Source organism: Pleuronectes platessa, chromosome 17 (genome assembly GCF_947347685.1).
Source record: "Pleuronectes platessa chromosome 17, fPlePla1.1, whole genome shotgun sequence".
In the NCBI taxonomy this organism is placed as follows: Eukaryota; Metazoa; Chordata; class Actinopteri; order Pleuronectiformes; family Pleuronectidae; genus Pleuronectes; species Pleuronectes platessa.
This window is the reverse complement of record NC_070642.1, coordinates 22,122,885-22,138,478: the sequence shown is the minus strand read 5'-3', so window position 1 is coordinate 22,138,478 and position 15,594 is coordinate 22,122,885. Positions and strand designations below refer to the sequence as shown.

General features: G+C 45.5%; 2 protein-coding genes across 2 annotated transcripts; one reads left to right on the top strand and one right to left on the bottom strand.

The window, feature by feature from the left end:
- The first annotated feature begins 2,514 nt into the window (after nucleotides 1-2,514).
- Nucleotides 2,515-11,357, top strand: aig1 (androgen-induced 1 (H. sapiens)). Its single transcript, XM_053445116.1, has 6 exons — nucleotides 2,515-2,777; nucleotides 4,966-5,121; nucleotides 7,337-7,438; nucleotides 10,364-10,479; nucleotides 10,574-10,740; nucleotides 10,904-11,357. Exons 1-6 carry the CDS (start codon nucleotides 2,637-2,639, stop codon nucleotides 10,921-10,923), a joined length of 702 nt encoding a protein of 233 aa, XP_053301091.1. The 5' UTR covers nucleotides 2,515-2,636; the 3' UTR covers nucleotides 10,924-11,357.
- Nucleotides 11,358-13,033: 1,676 nt separating this feature from the next.
- On the bottom strand, nucleotides 13,034-15,045 carry adat2 (adenosine deaminase tRNA specific 2). Its single transcript, XM_053445115.1, has 6 exons — nucleotides 14,803-15,045; nucleotides 14,190-14,294; nucleotides 13,916-14,066; nucleotides 13,735-13,841; nucleotides 13,581-13,653; nucleotides 13,034-13,329 (listed from the first exon to the last, which is right to left on the bottom strand). Exons 1-6 carry the CDS (start codon nucleotides 14,887-14,889, stop codon nucleotides 13,301-13,303), a joined length of 552 nt encoding a protein of 183 aa, XP_053301090.1. The 5' UTR covers nucleotides 14,890-15,045; the 3' UTR covers nucleotides 13,034-13,300.
- Nucleotides 15,046-15,594: the final 549 nt, after the last annotated feature.

The following is a 15,594-nucleotide window of genomic DNA, read 5'->3' as shown; positions in this document are numbered from 1 at the left end:
AAAATAACATTTAATTGACTTACTTTTGTGTTCTGGTGAAAGCAGATGTTTAAAAGGATAAAAGGACATAGTTTGATTGATAATTTCCTCTTTCAATATTTAAATGTTAAAATCACAATATACATGTTTATATAAAGTATAATTGTAATCATGATGCTGGGTAATCTGTATAATTACAGGTCTCCAGCTACTTTGTGTCTGTGTCTGCACAGTTTCCATCATGGAAAATTGTGGAGAAGAAAGAAGGGAGACGAAGAGGAGGAGGAGGAGGAGGAGGAGGAGGAGGAAATGTGTTGCTGCCACAGAGACCCCACAGAGCTGGCAGTGTGTGTGTGTGTGTGTGTGTGTGTGTGTGTGTGTGTGTGTGTGTGTGTGTGTGTGTCTTTATGAAGTGGGAAACTGACATCCTGGTAGAGGCTTGTTTCCACAAATGGAAACTTTTCTCACACACACACACACTCACACATTCTCTTGGATCTATGGGGGTTGAGGGTTTGAAACCCCCCCTCATATGGCCAACAGGCTATTCTCACTTATCCAATGACAGAAACCATCTTTGACAAACATTCATTTAAAGTGTATTTTACATTTTCCATCTGCTAACAATGAGTTAATGATATACTGCAGCCAGCCACCAGGGGGCTTTTGTGAGCTGTAATGGCGTCCATCTTTATAAACATGGACGATGGCCGGTTGAACGATTAAATGCTAGAAGTGAAATTAATGTTTCCATCAACAAATGAAGATTTGGTTTCTGGAACCAAACCTCAAACCAAAGAGGACGAGAACTTGTTTGGTCTTTGATTTGTCTGGAGAAGAAAAAGGAGCCGCTCACGCTGGAGATTTACCAAAATAGATTGTTCAGCCATCTCCATCCGACCAGTCTGACCACTGCTCCTCACCAGATGGTAGAGCTGCTGCACCACTTCCATGCCGGGAAGAGGAAGAGGAGCTCCAAGCTGTGGTCCAGGGTCTTCGCAGAGAGATCCCTCATGTGATTGAATTAATTTGTACTGGTTAGAACTCGTGCAGGAACCAAACAAAACAGGCCCTGTTGGTTTCACTGGTTCTAATCACCAGGACGCTGTGGGCTGGTGTTGACGAGGCTGAGCTTCCTGTGTCCTGGAGCTTCACTGGGACTCTGGTGGATGATTTCAGAATTTAGTGAAAGTCTGAAAGTGGTGATGAAGGCAGATCACAGTTATTAAAAATCATACGAGAAATAAATGTGATATTATTGAGATTCTGAAGTGAAGCAGACGGGACAGAGGCTGAAGAGAGGAGCTGCAGCAATGGACAGAATTCACTATCTTTAGGTTCATTTAATAAATTATTATTGTTAAATGCTTTAAAAAACATATTCATAAATAAAGTGACTCAGGTTTGATCCCTGCAGCCGCCCCGTGTGTAAACACCTTGAGACATGTGAGGGACACACTCCGTCATGTTGACAGACGTGTGTGTGTCTGTGTCCATCTTTTCATATCTTTTCATATCTTTTCATATCTTTCCATAAACCTGTTAATTGCAGGAACAGTGCGAGACACTTGCGTCCCCATGGCAACAGCATCACCTTTCTTCGCTCGCTGATTTTTTCTGGATGTGATAAAATCCGTCAGCGCTTGTGTCTCAGTTCCCTCGACTCAATTCACCTCATTTTAAACGGCTGCTTAGTTTGCAGATCAGTTATTTTATGAGGTAAAAAAACATATATATATTTTCTTAAACATTTTGCAAAACCTAGAACTCTTACCTCGTACAGCGATGTCACAAAACACTTTCAAAAACCAAACAGGAAGTTAAAATGCAATTAAGACGCCTACATTTCTAAACAATGTGGTATAATAATAATAAGGTCAGATTTCATTAAGGTGTCATCAAACCGATGTGACTTCCTCACCAGATCCAGGATCAGGGCTGCGGCCACATCGTGAATCAAGAGAATGATTGAGATTACAACCTGATTGCTGGGATATACAATATGACTACTGTCTTATACTTCTATTATTGGAAATACCTTTATCGTGACATCTATCATTACAGCTGCCCTCATCTTCATCCCAGGGTTCTTTGGCCCCGATATTAAAATGGTGGCGGCAGCTGATCGTGGATTGAGATTACAACCTGATTGCTTGAATATACAATATGACTACTCTCTTATGTTTTCTTCTGTTGTTTATGTCTATGTTTTAAGGATAGGTCAACATGTACTTTAACTGTATTGGATTAGACCCCCCCCCCCATCATATTGGTGAGGAGATAATGAATTTACATGTTCAGTGAACCATCCCTTCAAATCCAATGAGACAAATAGTGATTTGTGAAATATGGACAATACAAATAATGTGTGTGACTAATTGATTGAACACTCCATTCTGAGTATAAATATAACTTGGTTTAATGAATCTGGTTTTAATCTGATTAATGTTGGAACCTGGAGCTTGGAGAATCGCCCCCCCCCCCCTGCTCCGCCCCCTTACATCATCATCATCCTCCTCCTCTTCATCACCACAACAGGAAGCGGGGGTCGGACGGAGCAGCGGAGACACCGCGGCTGGAATCCGGTTGAACCGTCACACAGGTGGCGGGAGGAGAGGCGAAGCTACACCGGGAACCAGCCACTGTCCGCCGGCGTCATGGCGCTGATCCCCTCGCAGGTGCTCCGGGTCGCCATCCTCCTGTCCTACTTCTCCATCCTGTGCCACTACAAGGCGCTGGACATGCCCGCGCACCAGACCTACGGAGGCAGCTGGAAGTTCCTGACCTTCATCGACCTGGTGAGAGAAGCCGCGTGAGGTTAGCCTCGGGCGGCCAGCTAGCTCCGTGGAGCCCGGGGCCGTGGGGGTGTGTGTGGGGGGGAGCGTCAGGTTTAAACGAGTGCTCTTAACTTCCGGTCCCCTGCCGTCACCGCTCCGGTGTTTGAGTGAATGAGGGGGGTGGTTACATTAACGGTAGACCGTGAGTGGGGTCGGTAACGGAGCCTCCACCGGGATTCATCGGTGAGCTCAGCGCGGCGTGAAAACCCGGAACTGGTGGAGAAAGAGAAACGTGTCTGCAGGAACATGGTTCCCCCCCTGAGCGGGAGCGCGCCGCGCGTACACCCACAATTAGAACAGCTGGATGAATCATAACTATAGAACATTTCAAAATCAATTTGGAAAAATGACAAAAGTACCTGACTGTTATCACGTGACTGAAGAAACTACACAAACCATAAACCACAGGATCCCAGTGCCAGGGAGCTCCACCAATTAGAGCCAGTACTCCTGGGGATTGTGGGTAGTCTCGTGCTTCTCCGTGACCTCACAAATAAATTGTGTTTCTTTTAACACACAGTTGTGATCATTTGGACGTTGTTTCAGTGTGTCGTCGCTCTGTGTGGGGGGGGGGAGTCTACCTGGGATGGTTAAAACATTATGGCTGAAATTAACTCCTCCCCTTTGCGATGGGGGAAATAAACAATCTGCGTTTTATAAATAATAACTTTCCGTCCTCAATCACACTATTTACTGAACCTCACGTATTTATGGAACTACCTTCAGTGGGACCTTCTTTCACAGGACAGAGAACTTGGCGTCCAGATTGAATTACGGACTTCAGGACGCTGTGATGACCGGCTCGAATTAGAAGAAGACACAAACGCACACAGCCTCCATTCATACTGAACAATGTTTGTGTACGAGCGCTCACAAAGAGGCTGTTCAGTCACAGACCGTCCACACATCAGCCTCAGTGTCGCACAACACGAGCCGAGACAGGCTGGACAGATGTTAGAGGACAGATGTTAGAGGACAGACGTCAGAGGACAGTTTGATTTGAAGTAAAAAAAAACAGGGCGTCAGTTGTGTTTGGTCAGTTACCTCGACAAAAATGTTTTCAACTGACTCTAAAATACTGATTGATAATAGTCCAAAATGCAAATACATGTTATTATAGTTTTTTTTAGCGGTGTTTGAGGTCCGGTCTGTTTGAGTGTGTGAGTGTGTGAGTGTGTGAGTGTGTGTGTGTGTGTGTGAGAAATAGCCGTGTCATATTTTCCACATTAGACCTCTCCCCCCGGTTAACTGTGCTTTTAATGACCTGTACACACCAGCAGCCAGGAAACACACACCACTTCAACATCTGGATCTTAATCACTGTGTGTGTGTGTGTGTGTGTTCGCATCTGTGCAACATGAAACCTGCATATTGAAACACAGACATGCTTTAGATCCATTGGACAAATAGTTGTGCGTTCAGTGTGTGTGGTTTTGGGAGATGAAAGCCAAATTCTCATAGAAAGTCATTAATCGATGTAGCAGAGAAGCTACATTAGCCGTGGTAGCAGCCTTAGATTTGTTAAAACGGATCTAGGTCATCAAAGAGGCAACACAGACACACACAAATCATCATAATGTTGATACACACACACACATCTAACTGGATTTGAAGTGGCATGCGATGCCCCGGACGTCCCACCATGCCCTCGCCCACCGGGTGACACCAGATCCTCCCACAGGGGGAGGAGGAGCAGGGAGGAGGAGCAGGGGGGAGGAGGAGCAGGGGGAGGAGGAGCAGGGGGGAGGAGAGTCGGGTGTGTGCATCAGGTCAGATCTGTCACTGTGAACATCCTGATGGGAGAGTTTCATTAACACAGAGATGGAGATGGAAGCACTGGTGTCTCTCCACAGTCCAGTTAATGTGGACGTCCAGGATCTGATGACTCTGCAAAAAACACATTAACCAACAGAAAGTTGACTTAAAAAGAAAAGAAGCTGCTTCATGAAGTGAGACTCAGGCTTTTTAACGGCGCTGCAGTTTGTGCTTTAATGTCTCTCGTCCTCCTCTGAACATTTTTACCTTCTAAGCTCTTTCCTCCTCCTCCTCCTGTCCGTCTCTTAAGTGTGTGTCATGTGAAAGTGCTGTGAGCAGCTGTTAAAGGCCCCCGCTGAGCTGCCTCCCTCTGCGCCCCCCCCCCCCCCCGCAGGTGATCCAGGCCGTGTTCTTCGGCCTGTGCGTCCTGATCGATGTGTCCAGTCTGCTGACTAAGGGAGGCGACAGCAGGGAGCAGGAGCGCCAGCTGAGGAAGCTGATTGGCCTGAGGGACTGGATGATGGCCGTGCTGGCCTTCCCTGTCGGAGCGGTGAGCGGATGGATACACACAAAAAACACACACACACACAAAACACACACAGACACACAAAACACACACAGACACACACAGAACAGCCTGGGGAAGGAAAAGCCTGGCTTGCAGGAATCAAAGGCTCGGGAAATGTGTTTGCAGTATAATCATCTCTCTCTCTCTCTCTCTCTCTCTCGCTCTCTCTCTCTCTCTCTCTCTCTCTCTCTCTCTCTCTGCCCCCTCTCCCCCCCTGTTCTCTCTGAAGGGAAGTGACAGCAGCTAGAATCTCTTAACCATGATGATGTTTAGTGTCAAATGGCCTTAACGTTAGTTTTCCGGTTCTAGAATCCTTGTCCTCTGTCGGTTTTAAATGTCCCCTCATGTGGACGTTGGCGAGACAAACCTGTTTAATGATTAACAGCAGATCAGGACGCCTCTGGGTAAAGAGCACGACTTCTTCAGCACACAACACACTGGTCTTACTGGGAGACGGGCCAAGAGATAGAACCGGGCGTCTCTTGGAGTCCACTGATATTAGCGTCCGTCTCGAGTGATCCGATCACAATTGGACAGCTCAGGTCCCTCGCTCGTGCAGACTCACACAGACACACAAACATTTTTGATTGGACACATCTTTTAACTCAAACTGGGTGAAAGCCTCATCATCTGGTCCTCGGGAACAGAAAGAGACGTCCAATCACAGGAGACACATTCAGGACGTGTTGTATTAAACCAGGTGTAAAGAGACAACCTTTGCTGTGTCCATCTCCGGACGGATTTTAAAACTAGGATCTGTAAATCCTGGAGAAATTTCTAGGAGCAGGCAACACGTTGATATATGCAACTGATAACCCCCCCCCCCCCTCCCATCCACCCTCTGGTCAAAGCTCCGCCCCCAAAACACTTAAATGTGCAACAACTGCTAGAAGACGAGTTTTTTGTGTCTCGCTAATGAAACGATTGTCGAGTTCATTTCAGTTCTGTGAGGAGTTCAGTTGGCAAAGTTCCCCGAGCTGACGCACACACACACACACATCTTCAGTTTGTACACATAACACACACACACACACTCATGAATATGCATACTTCACACCCACAGACACGTATCACACACACAGTTGGTAGATAACAGCCCCAAGCAACCTTAGTGCCAGTCAGATCGCAACAACACACACAGACACACACACACACGCCTATAGAGGCAGTCAGCTGGCATGGTGCCGTGAGTTGGGCACAGAGTTCAGTTTACACACAGCACAAAAGACATGATTATCATCACAGCTAATGTCTGGAAACCCAGTCCGGCTGGTGTGTGTGTGTGTGTGTGTGCTGTACACATGGATGGAATGTAGGTTTATCTCATGTGTTGTGTTTGTGCATGTACGTGTACTTTCCACCGCAGTATGGAAAATGGAGTGTGTGTGTGTGTTGAAAGCAGAGAACTTGCCGGTCAGGGTACCATGATGGGGGGGGGGGGGGGAGGTTGGTTCAGATGCCTCGAGCTGGAACCCAGATGACGGTCAGGTAATTCCACCCCCGTCCTGCAGAACATGGTCTGGCCCGGGTCCAAGCTGCAGATACATTAGACCACAGGTCCGTTGGCTTATGGTGCGTTCAGGACACGTGGGACAGATGATGCTTCACCATCAGGATGCTCTGGATCCAGACCCGGGGGCTGAAAACACAATTCGATGATTGTTTTTTTTGGGGGGAACTGGAGAAATGTTTATCATCCAATCAGCATTTCTGGCTTTGTAGACTTTTCTGTTCTTCTTCCAGTGGTTTGTCTCTTTCTTTAAAGTCCCAGCTTCTCGTGGAAGTCGACCATAGAACACACATTCAGTCCTGTGAGCTGTTTCTAACGCCACAGTCTCACCTGATGTGGCAGCCGCCCAGTTCCTGTTGTCCAACCACTGAACCACCACCACAGTGCAGAGGGAACGGAACACAGTTTCATTTAGTCTCGTAAATAAAACATCGTACGCAAAACTTCCTCTGGAGAGTTTCCAGTTCCTCCAATTTCACTCGGCTTTGTTGCATCAACACGACCGGTTGTATTACGCGTTATAGAAAAACCCAGTTTCATGGGGTTCTGTAGTTTGTGAGTAATCTTCTGAGGTAATACTGTGAGGGACGGGTTTTAGAAGTATTTCTTATCATTGACTGAACGATGCTGTTACTTCCTCTCTGTGTTTTTCCAACAGATGTGAATTGTTTCTCTCTCTCTCTTTAGTTCGTGGTCTTTACGTTCTGGAGCCTCTACCTGTACGACAGGGAGCTGGTCTACCCCAAACTACTGGACAACTTCATCCCTCAGTGGCTCAACCACGGCATGGTGAGTGGATCGCTCTGCACCGCGCCACAGAGCTGCTCTCAGACCAGTTCTGACCTCTGGATATTCTCCTAAAATGATCCAGAGGAGCTGCAGCTCAGAGCGACAGAGTCAGAGTCAGCTGCTCTGTAAAACCTCTGGATAACGTCTGAATGAGCACATGTGAGAATGCAGCAGGACATAGTGTGAATCATTAGGAGGAAATCTGGGATCATGCATTAAGAGACTCAGGTCGCAGCTCTAGATCTATATTGTAGAATCTGCACGTGACGTCCTCGGATCATAACTCGTATCAGTGAATCATAAACTCTGTAGAGCAGTCGACAGATCAGGATCAACACTGGTGCCGGGAAACGTCTGAACTCTAATGGAGCGTTGGCTTTGATTGGCCGTCTGGAGGAAGCAGGTTTAATCTCATATTTAGCTGATAACAGCCCCGTGCGTGTGTGTGTGTGCGTGTGTGTGCGCGTGTGTGTGTGTGTGTTGTGTTTTCAAATCAAGCTGCACGACAATCTGACATCGTTCCAGAGCTGCGTCTGCAATATGCAAAATCATGTCCTGAAGCTTCCCTCTGCCAGAGCGCTGTCCTCAGAGCGGGAGCAGCACGAGGTGACGACGGTTGTGTGTTCCCATAACACAACTCTCAGATGAAAAAAAGACACAAAGGCGGCGTGTGTGTGTGTGTGTGTCTGTTCGATGTCTCTTCTCCAGGAGCTGATGTAATAGCTGAGTGGTTGCTAAGGCACCGTCGCCAAGGACCAAAACAACCAGAACATCACCAACGGCCGTGTTTTTAATCTGTGTGTGTCTGTGTGTGTGTCTGTGTGTCTGTGTGTGTGTGAGAGACTGAAATTCTGAGGAAGTTTGTGCAAGTGTAACATAATTTGCGTGTGTGTGTGTGTGTGGGAGAGAGACAGAAACGTGCGGAAGCTTGTGAATGTGTTACATATTTTGTTTCTGTGTGTGCGTCCAACGCTTGTAAATATTGTGCGTTGTTCCCTGGTATCACTGTTGTTTATTTACCCCGGCCTCCACGGCAACCATGAAGCCATTCCCCTCGGAGGAGGGAGGGGTCGAGTGATGTCGAGAAGAAGACGATGATTTTAATAACGAGTTCAGCAGCTTCGCCAGCGGAGTCATCATCGACAGAACAAGAGGAAGATTAACTGCAGACTTGTTGCTGCTCGACTGATTCTCGGTTTCCACCAAACGGCTGCAGCTTCAGTTTCTTGAGTTTCAGATGAAGTTTAACATCTTAGCTCGATCGGCAGCAGAAGATTCAGACTTAATGATAAATGTGATCTGATCTCGAGGGTTTGAGATGGAAATCCAGAGAGAGTTCCAGAAACCAGGGTCCAGACAGTTTGACCTCTCGTGCTGTCACTCTGAGTGATGGAGGGGATCCTTTGATTTGATTGGATGATAGCTGCTGCACATTCTCCAGGTTTTATATATTTAGCTTTCACTGATAAGTCTTGCGTTCTGGGTTTGAAACCGGCTGTGAGACAAGTGCTGCCTTGCTTAAGAGCCCCTCAACATCACGCACTGAAGTAGCCGATAAGTTTTAACTCACTTTCTCCAGCTCGTTGTCTTTAATTTGACTTTTGGATCAGAACCCACTGCTCTCAGGTCAGTCCCAGTGCATCTTCATCCCATCAGTCGTGACCGTGGAGGTTGTTCGACCCCGTGACCCTGCCCTCGGCCATGTGACCCCCGCCGGCCCCCTGCTGTGCCTCTCTGTGTGAAATGGTTTGTCCTGTTTTTAGCCCCAGACCAGAGGATCCAACCACTGCTGTTTGTGGAGGTGGGGGGGGGGGGTTTCCACAGAGGCAGAACGATGTGTTCTCGAGCGAGACCACAAAAACCACTGAGAGAGAGAGAGACAGAGAAAGAGAGACCTAGATATAATAATAGAGAGAGAGGGACACAGAGAATAGAAGGAGTATTATTTACGAGAGGCGACTCCTCTCAAAAGAGACTAAACTTAAACACGAGACTGGAATTCCACTGAGGCACCCTGGGTACAACTGTGTGTTTGTGTGTGTGTGTGCGTGTGTGTCTGTGTGTGTATGTGTGTGTGTGATGGGAGGTAAACCTATAATTTAAGACCCCGGGAGAGAGAGAGAGAGCGATTTCCTCCTGATGTTAGTCTGCTCCCTCGGAGCTCGGCCTCTTGGAACTTGACGGGTCAAAGTAAAGTCGTGACGCTCTGGTCACTTCCTGTGGTGAACACGGTTTGAGGCTGTTTTCTTTAACATTCACAGGATTTCATGCGGAATCCATTTTTCAAAATGTGATTCTTCTGACACAAAGTTTAGACCAAAGATTTGAGAACCATATTTGGAGGGGCGGAGCCTGCCTGAGAGCTAGCGGGCAGTGCACGCCCACCTACACCTGGCGCCTGCACCCATTGGACGGTACTAGCTGTCAATCACACTGGTATCCTCCCCCAAATACATCCGGTGCTTTAGTTAATTAAATGAGCAGGATTCACAAAATGAACTTCATAAAGTTGAAATGACAAAACTGCCACTTGAAGAAATGCGATGAAATAGTTTAAAATCATCTTTTGTAAAGATTGAAACTTGTGTTTAACAAGCAGCTCCGAGTCAAACTGAGTCTCACAGCATCAAACTGAACCACTTCACACCTGCAACATCCCAGTCCTTGTTTTCTCACTTCAACACACACACACACACACACACACACACACACACACACACACACACAGCTGTGCTCCTCCGCAGTGCAAATGAGGTAAGAGGTCTCGACTCTGCAGAGACAATCACGTCTGTCTTTGAGTGTGAGTGCCCCCCAGTGGACAAAGACAGTATCACGTGAAGGTGATGCTGAGATTGACGTATTTATTTAGATTTTGAGGATCTATATTTTCTTTCTCTTCTCTCTGTCCCTCCGTCTCCCTCTCAGCACACGACCGTTCTTCCCTTCATCATCATCGAGATGCGGACCACCAAGCATCGGTATCCCAGGAGGCTTTGGGGCTTGGCCGCAGTTTGCTGCTTCGGCATCGGATACATCCTCTGGTACCAAATGCTTCCCCTTTAAAAACCTGTTAAACCATCAGTGATTAAATACCAGGGATAGTTAATTCATCCTGATTGTACTCCGCCCGTCCAGGACCTGCTGGGTGCACCAGGTGACGGGGGTGTGGGTTTACCCGGTGCTGGAACGCATCGCTCCGCTCGCCCGAGTCGTCTTCTTCAGCGTCATGACCTCGGTGATTTGTATCTTCTACGTCCTCGGAGAAATCCTCAACAGCTACATCTGGGACCAGTCACACACAGGTACACAACACACACTGCATCAGAAACACACAAGTACTACACACAACACAGAACTATGAATGAACTACACACCGACTTTCACTCTGCTGTAGAAATAAGATTCATGAATCAGAAAGCTGCTCCACGTGTTCACTCTCCTCTCTCTCCTCCGTCCTCCTCTCAGTAAAGGTCAAAGGTGAGTGATCCTCTCGCGGACCGGAGAGGACGAGTCGTGCTCCACCCGTCCAGGACAGACCAAGAAAGAAAACAAGCGACCTCTCAGGAGGTGGAAGTGACCATTACATCTTTGAACTGTATCCATGTCAACAACCATAAAAAGAAAAGACAGAAACAAATTTGTTAAATGTAAAAAGCGATGAAGCTCCATCTTTTCTGGTTTGGTTTTGCATTTGATTATTGTTTTGTGAAGGACTGAACATCTCCATGACTCATGTACTACACACACACACACACACACACACACACACACACACGTCATCTTCTGGTACGAACTATTAAACAATGTGAATAAATCCCATCATAAGCTACAATGAAGCCACTGAACATCCAGAATGTGTCGAACTTCATTATTCATCCTCAGTCATTTCATGTGAGTTAATAAAGTTTGGTTCAAAATCTGCTGATTCTGAGTGAAGTCTGTCGTGTGAGTCGGGTTCGAACCCCCGAGTGAGTCGGGTTTAAATACATCAAAGCAAAGTCTGACAAAGTAGAAATGATTCAGCTTGTGAGCGAGTGTTGTTGGACTTTGACCAATCAGCAGAGATTAGACCGAAAACACACACACACACACACACACAGACAGACACACGAGCAGCAGGTGGAAGCTGCTCTGGATGTTTATCTTGAAGCGTCATCAAAGGTCATCACAGTAAACCTCTCCTGGATGTTCGACATCACCTTGTAACGAGTCCACTTACAGACTAATTGGCTCTAATTGGTCCCGCGGTGTTCAATTAAAGCTCATGTCTCTAGAGAAGGGACGTGAGCTGCTGTTTGACTTTCTAGTCCGTCGCCATCTTGGTTTTATGTAACCAGAAGTGACAATAAAGAAGAATCATTTGTCAGACTTCTAGAGAAACCACCAGGGGAGTCGCCCCCTGCTGGTCATCAGAGATGATTCAAGTTGTTGGTCTGTTGACCAGTGACCTTGGAGGTGGTCCCCACAGACAGCGTTGTAAACACTAAAGATCTTTATCTCCTGACAAACAATAACAAATATCTACAAATTAATCCAGCTACTTCATGAGGCGAGTTTTGACACAATAGACCAGTGAAACCAGAATCTACTGGTTTTCTACATTTCTCCTTCAGTAATGATCTGAGACGTGAAGCTGAACGTTTTCACCAGATGTCTTTTTCTTTTTTGGATACCAGTAGATTTTTTTTTATAAATGAAAGTAAAAAAATAATTCTGGCCCAGTTGTTCTCTCTCGTTTACAGAAGATGAAATCGGATGATATTACACAGCTTTTTACAAAGTGTTGGATTGTGTGTGTGTGTTTGTGTGTGTCTGTCTGCGTGTGTGTGTGTGAGTCTTCGGCTCCTCTCGCTGTCAGTTTTGAAACAAGAGTCTGACACAACACAGCCTGTTCATTAGCACTCAGCAACTGACTCTGCACCCCTGTGTGTCTGTGTGAGATAGAGCGTGGGTGTCTCTGTGTGTAAGTGTGTGTCTGTGTGTGTGTCTCTGTGTGTGAGTGTGTTTCTGTGTGAGAGAGAGCGTGTGTGTCTGTGTGTGTGTGTGTGTGTGTGTGTGTGTGGTCTCTTCATTAACACGTCGGCTCTGAGGTGACACATTCAAACGTTCAGGAATCTTCGGCTCTGAATCTATTAACATAGATCTACATGCTAACAAGGAGCCGGACGCTAACACGTGTTCCAGATTAATAATCACATCAAATAAAAAAAGAACAAAACATCTCTAAACAATTTAATGTGAAATGTTCTGAAGAAGAAGCGACTGATGGGAAATTGATCAATTTTTTGAAATTGTAAAAGAAGGGAAGGAAGGAGGGAAGGAAAAAAGACATGGTGTGAAACTGAAAGAACAAAGCATGAAGAAACGATGGAGGAGAGACGAGGAGGTGAAGAAAAGAGGGAGGGACACAATCATGAGGAGGCATTATAGGAAGGAAGGGAGGGAGGAAACGAGAGAGGAAAAGAAAAGGGAGGAATGGATGAAGGAGGATAGGATACAGGAAGGAAAATGTAATAAAGTAAATTGAAAGAAAAGAAGCGAAAGAGAAACGTCAACCATTAGACCGTGTGTGAAAAATACAAACACACACATAGATTTTTAATTTGATCATTTTTATATTTTTGTTTTAATCCCGTGTTCGACACAGTTTTAGTTTCTGATATTTTACACATTCAGATTTATGAGTTTTATTTCTGACTTGGACAACGTGTGGTTAGTTGACCTACAGCGCCCCCTGCAGGCAGATTGACTGACAGGCAGCAAAACAAACATCATTATTTATAAAACAATTTAATTAAATTACAAAGATTTATAAAAAGTAAAATACAAGAAAATCTACAACTCCTGTGTCTGAAAAGCACCTCAGTCCTTCCTGGGTTTAGGTTTTGGAGCTGAAACAGACAGAAAGTAAAAGACTGTTAAAGAAATAGAAGAAAATTCAAACAGAGCAATTATAGAAAAGGTGAATAAAGTAAAGCTGATGTAGGAAAAGTAAAAAAAGAACGACAGAAAATGGTAAAGAAAGAATAGCTAAATAACGGAGGGAAGAGAAATTAAGTATTTCTGAACAGATAATACAAAAGAGAGAAGTAAAAGAAGAAGAAGAAGAAGAAGAAGAAGAAGAAGAAGAAGTTCTAATCACCGTTTGGATTTTCCTGTTTGTAGAAAGTCTTCAACATTTCAACAGCTTCTTCTGCTCTGTGACCTGAGACACACTGAACACACAAGATACACAGTTACTTACACAACACACTACACACAGACACACACACACACACACACACACAGACACACACCTTGAACGTGGTCCCAGTTTGAGGTAAGTTTGCGGAGGAGACGTCCAGAACCGAGCCGCAGCCTCCGAACCTCTCGTTGCTGCAGCCGTACACGACCACAGGGATATCTAACACACGGTGAAGGAACAACACACACACACACACTCACTCTCTCACACACAGACACACACAGGGAGGATACTGAGCAGGCGCAGGGCCGACGCACACATGATGCACGGCTCCACGGTGACGTACAACGCCGTCCGCTCGCACACGCTCTTCACGTCCAGGCTGCTCTGGCGACACCAGTCCAGGAGCTGGTCCAGAGCGACCATCTCTGCGTGACGCGTCGCCTGGGAACCCCCCCCCCCCACACACACACACACAGACACAGACACACACACATAATCACATGTTAGCTACAACATAAACAAACTCTTGTACAGTAAAAAGAACCCGCTCTACATTGTCCCTACGTTCTTGCTCTGGTTGACCTCGTTGCGTCCTCTCCCGACCACCTGGTCCTCGTGGACCAGGAGACATCCCACAGGAACTTCTCCGTTCTCCAGAGCGTCTCTGGCCTGAAGCAACACAAACATGGAGCCGTCAGGTCTTTACCTTCTCTGGAGTATTTTAATTTCATCATGAATATTGTTACAGCTGCTTCACCTCCCTGACTCAGAGATCATGTGATGACTCTGAACAGAACTCAGCTCCGGACCTGTGGCTGTTTTATTCTGCTGCCCTTGAAAAGCACTTTGTAATTTAGATTGTGAAAAGTTCTGTATTATCAAAGTTATCATTATTACTATTGTTATGATATATTTAAGTGTTTACAAACTTCTTCTAAAAGCAGAGTCCAGGTTTCTGATTGGCTGTCGTTGAGGCTCCTCGAGTCAAACACATTAACACTGATCAACACTTTGTTCATAAACATGTTGTTTTAAATATCTTGTTCTCACTCAGATAAAAGAAAAAACCTTCGAGAATAATAACTGTAATTGAAAGTGTACTTTTCGTTGATGTCTGATATTGAAAACGTCTGAATATTAATTGATTATTGATCAATTAATCATTATTAGTACGCACCATCTTGAACGCGTTGATCATCCACTTCTCAATTTCTTCATCACTCGGATAAAAAGCCTCAGCTTCACTTCCTGTCTGCGTTCCCATGGCAACAGATACTACTACATGTACTAATACTTCTAATACTAGAACTAATACTGCAACTGTTACTACAACTAATATTCTTTACTTGAGTAAAATGAAAACACGTTGTAGCTCACGAGCAGCACAGTGACCGCGCAGGAGGGGGAAGATAATATTGGATGTACCACTTCCGTCTTCAGACATGAGCAGTCGATCCTCGATATTAGATGACAACAGGAAGTGAGAGAATAATTCCTATAAAATAAAAGCACAACTCAGTGACACTTCAAGTTCACACGTTTATTAGGGCCCGAGCACCTCCGGTGGGAGGCCCTGTTGAAATTGTAAGGATGATTCTGAGCGTTTTTCAACGTGTACAAAAAGTTTTAAAAGTTTGCAGTAAATTAAAAAGTGGTGAAAATTGACGTATTCCGACCTCCGACCTCCGAGATCTCCGTCACCATCGTGAAGACTCTCAGACGTCACGTGACTTCTGTTGATGGTTTGAAACACAGATTACCAGTAGACCTGTGGGGAATGAATATATATGAATAAATAAACAGTGATATCGGATCAAGACTAGAGGAGAGAGCATCATTAATTACCAATGTCATTACGTTGGCTGTGTTTCAGGAATTATTACCAGTTTGTCTTAACACTGAACTGGTTTAAATTAAATATATATATTTGCGTGGTCCCAGATGTTCTAAAATTTAGATGTTTAGGACT

What these genes read in the sequence shown, in the direction of transcription:
- adat2 (XM_053445115.1), bottom strand. Translation starts at nt 14,889, where the DNA reads ATGGGAACGCAGACAGGAAGTGAAGCTGAGGCTTTTTATCCGAGTGAT. An exon ending in TGATCAACGCGTTCAAGATG is followed by an intron (nt 14,295 to 14,802) that starts GTGCGTACTAAT and finishes GTGTTGCTTCAG; the next exon opens with GCCAGAGACGCTCTGGAGAA. An exon ending in AGGTCAACCAGAGCAAGAAC is followed by an intron (nt 14,067 to 14,189) that starts GTAGGGACAATG and finishes GGGGGTTCCCAG; the next exon opens with GCGACGCGTCACGCAGAGAT.
- aig1 (XM_053445116.1), top strand. Translation starts at nt 2,637, where the DNA reads ATGGCGCTGATCCCCTCGCAGGTGCTCCGGGTCGCCATCCTCCTGTCC. An exon ending in TGGCCTTCCCTGTCGGAGCG is followed by an intron (nt 5,122 to 7,336) that starts GTGAGCGGATGG and finishes CTCTCTCTTTAG; the next exon opens with TTCGTGGTCTTTACGTTCTG. An exon ending in CTGGGACCAGTCACACACAG is followed by an intron (nt 10,741 to 10,903) that starts GTACACAACACA and finishes TCCTCCTCTCAG; the next exon opens with TAAAGGTCAAAGGTGAGTGA.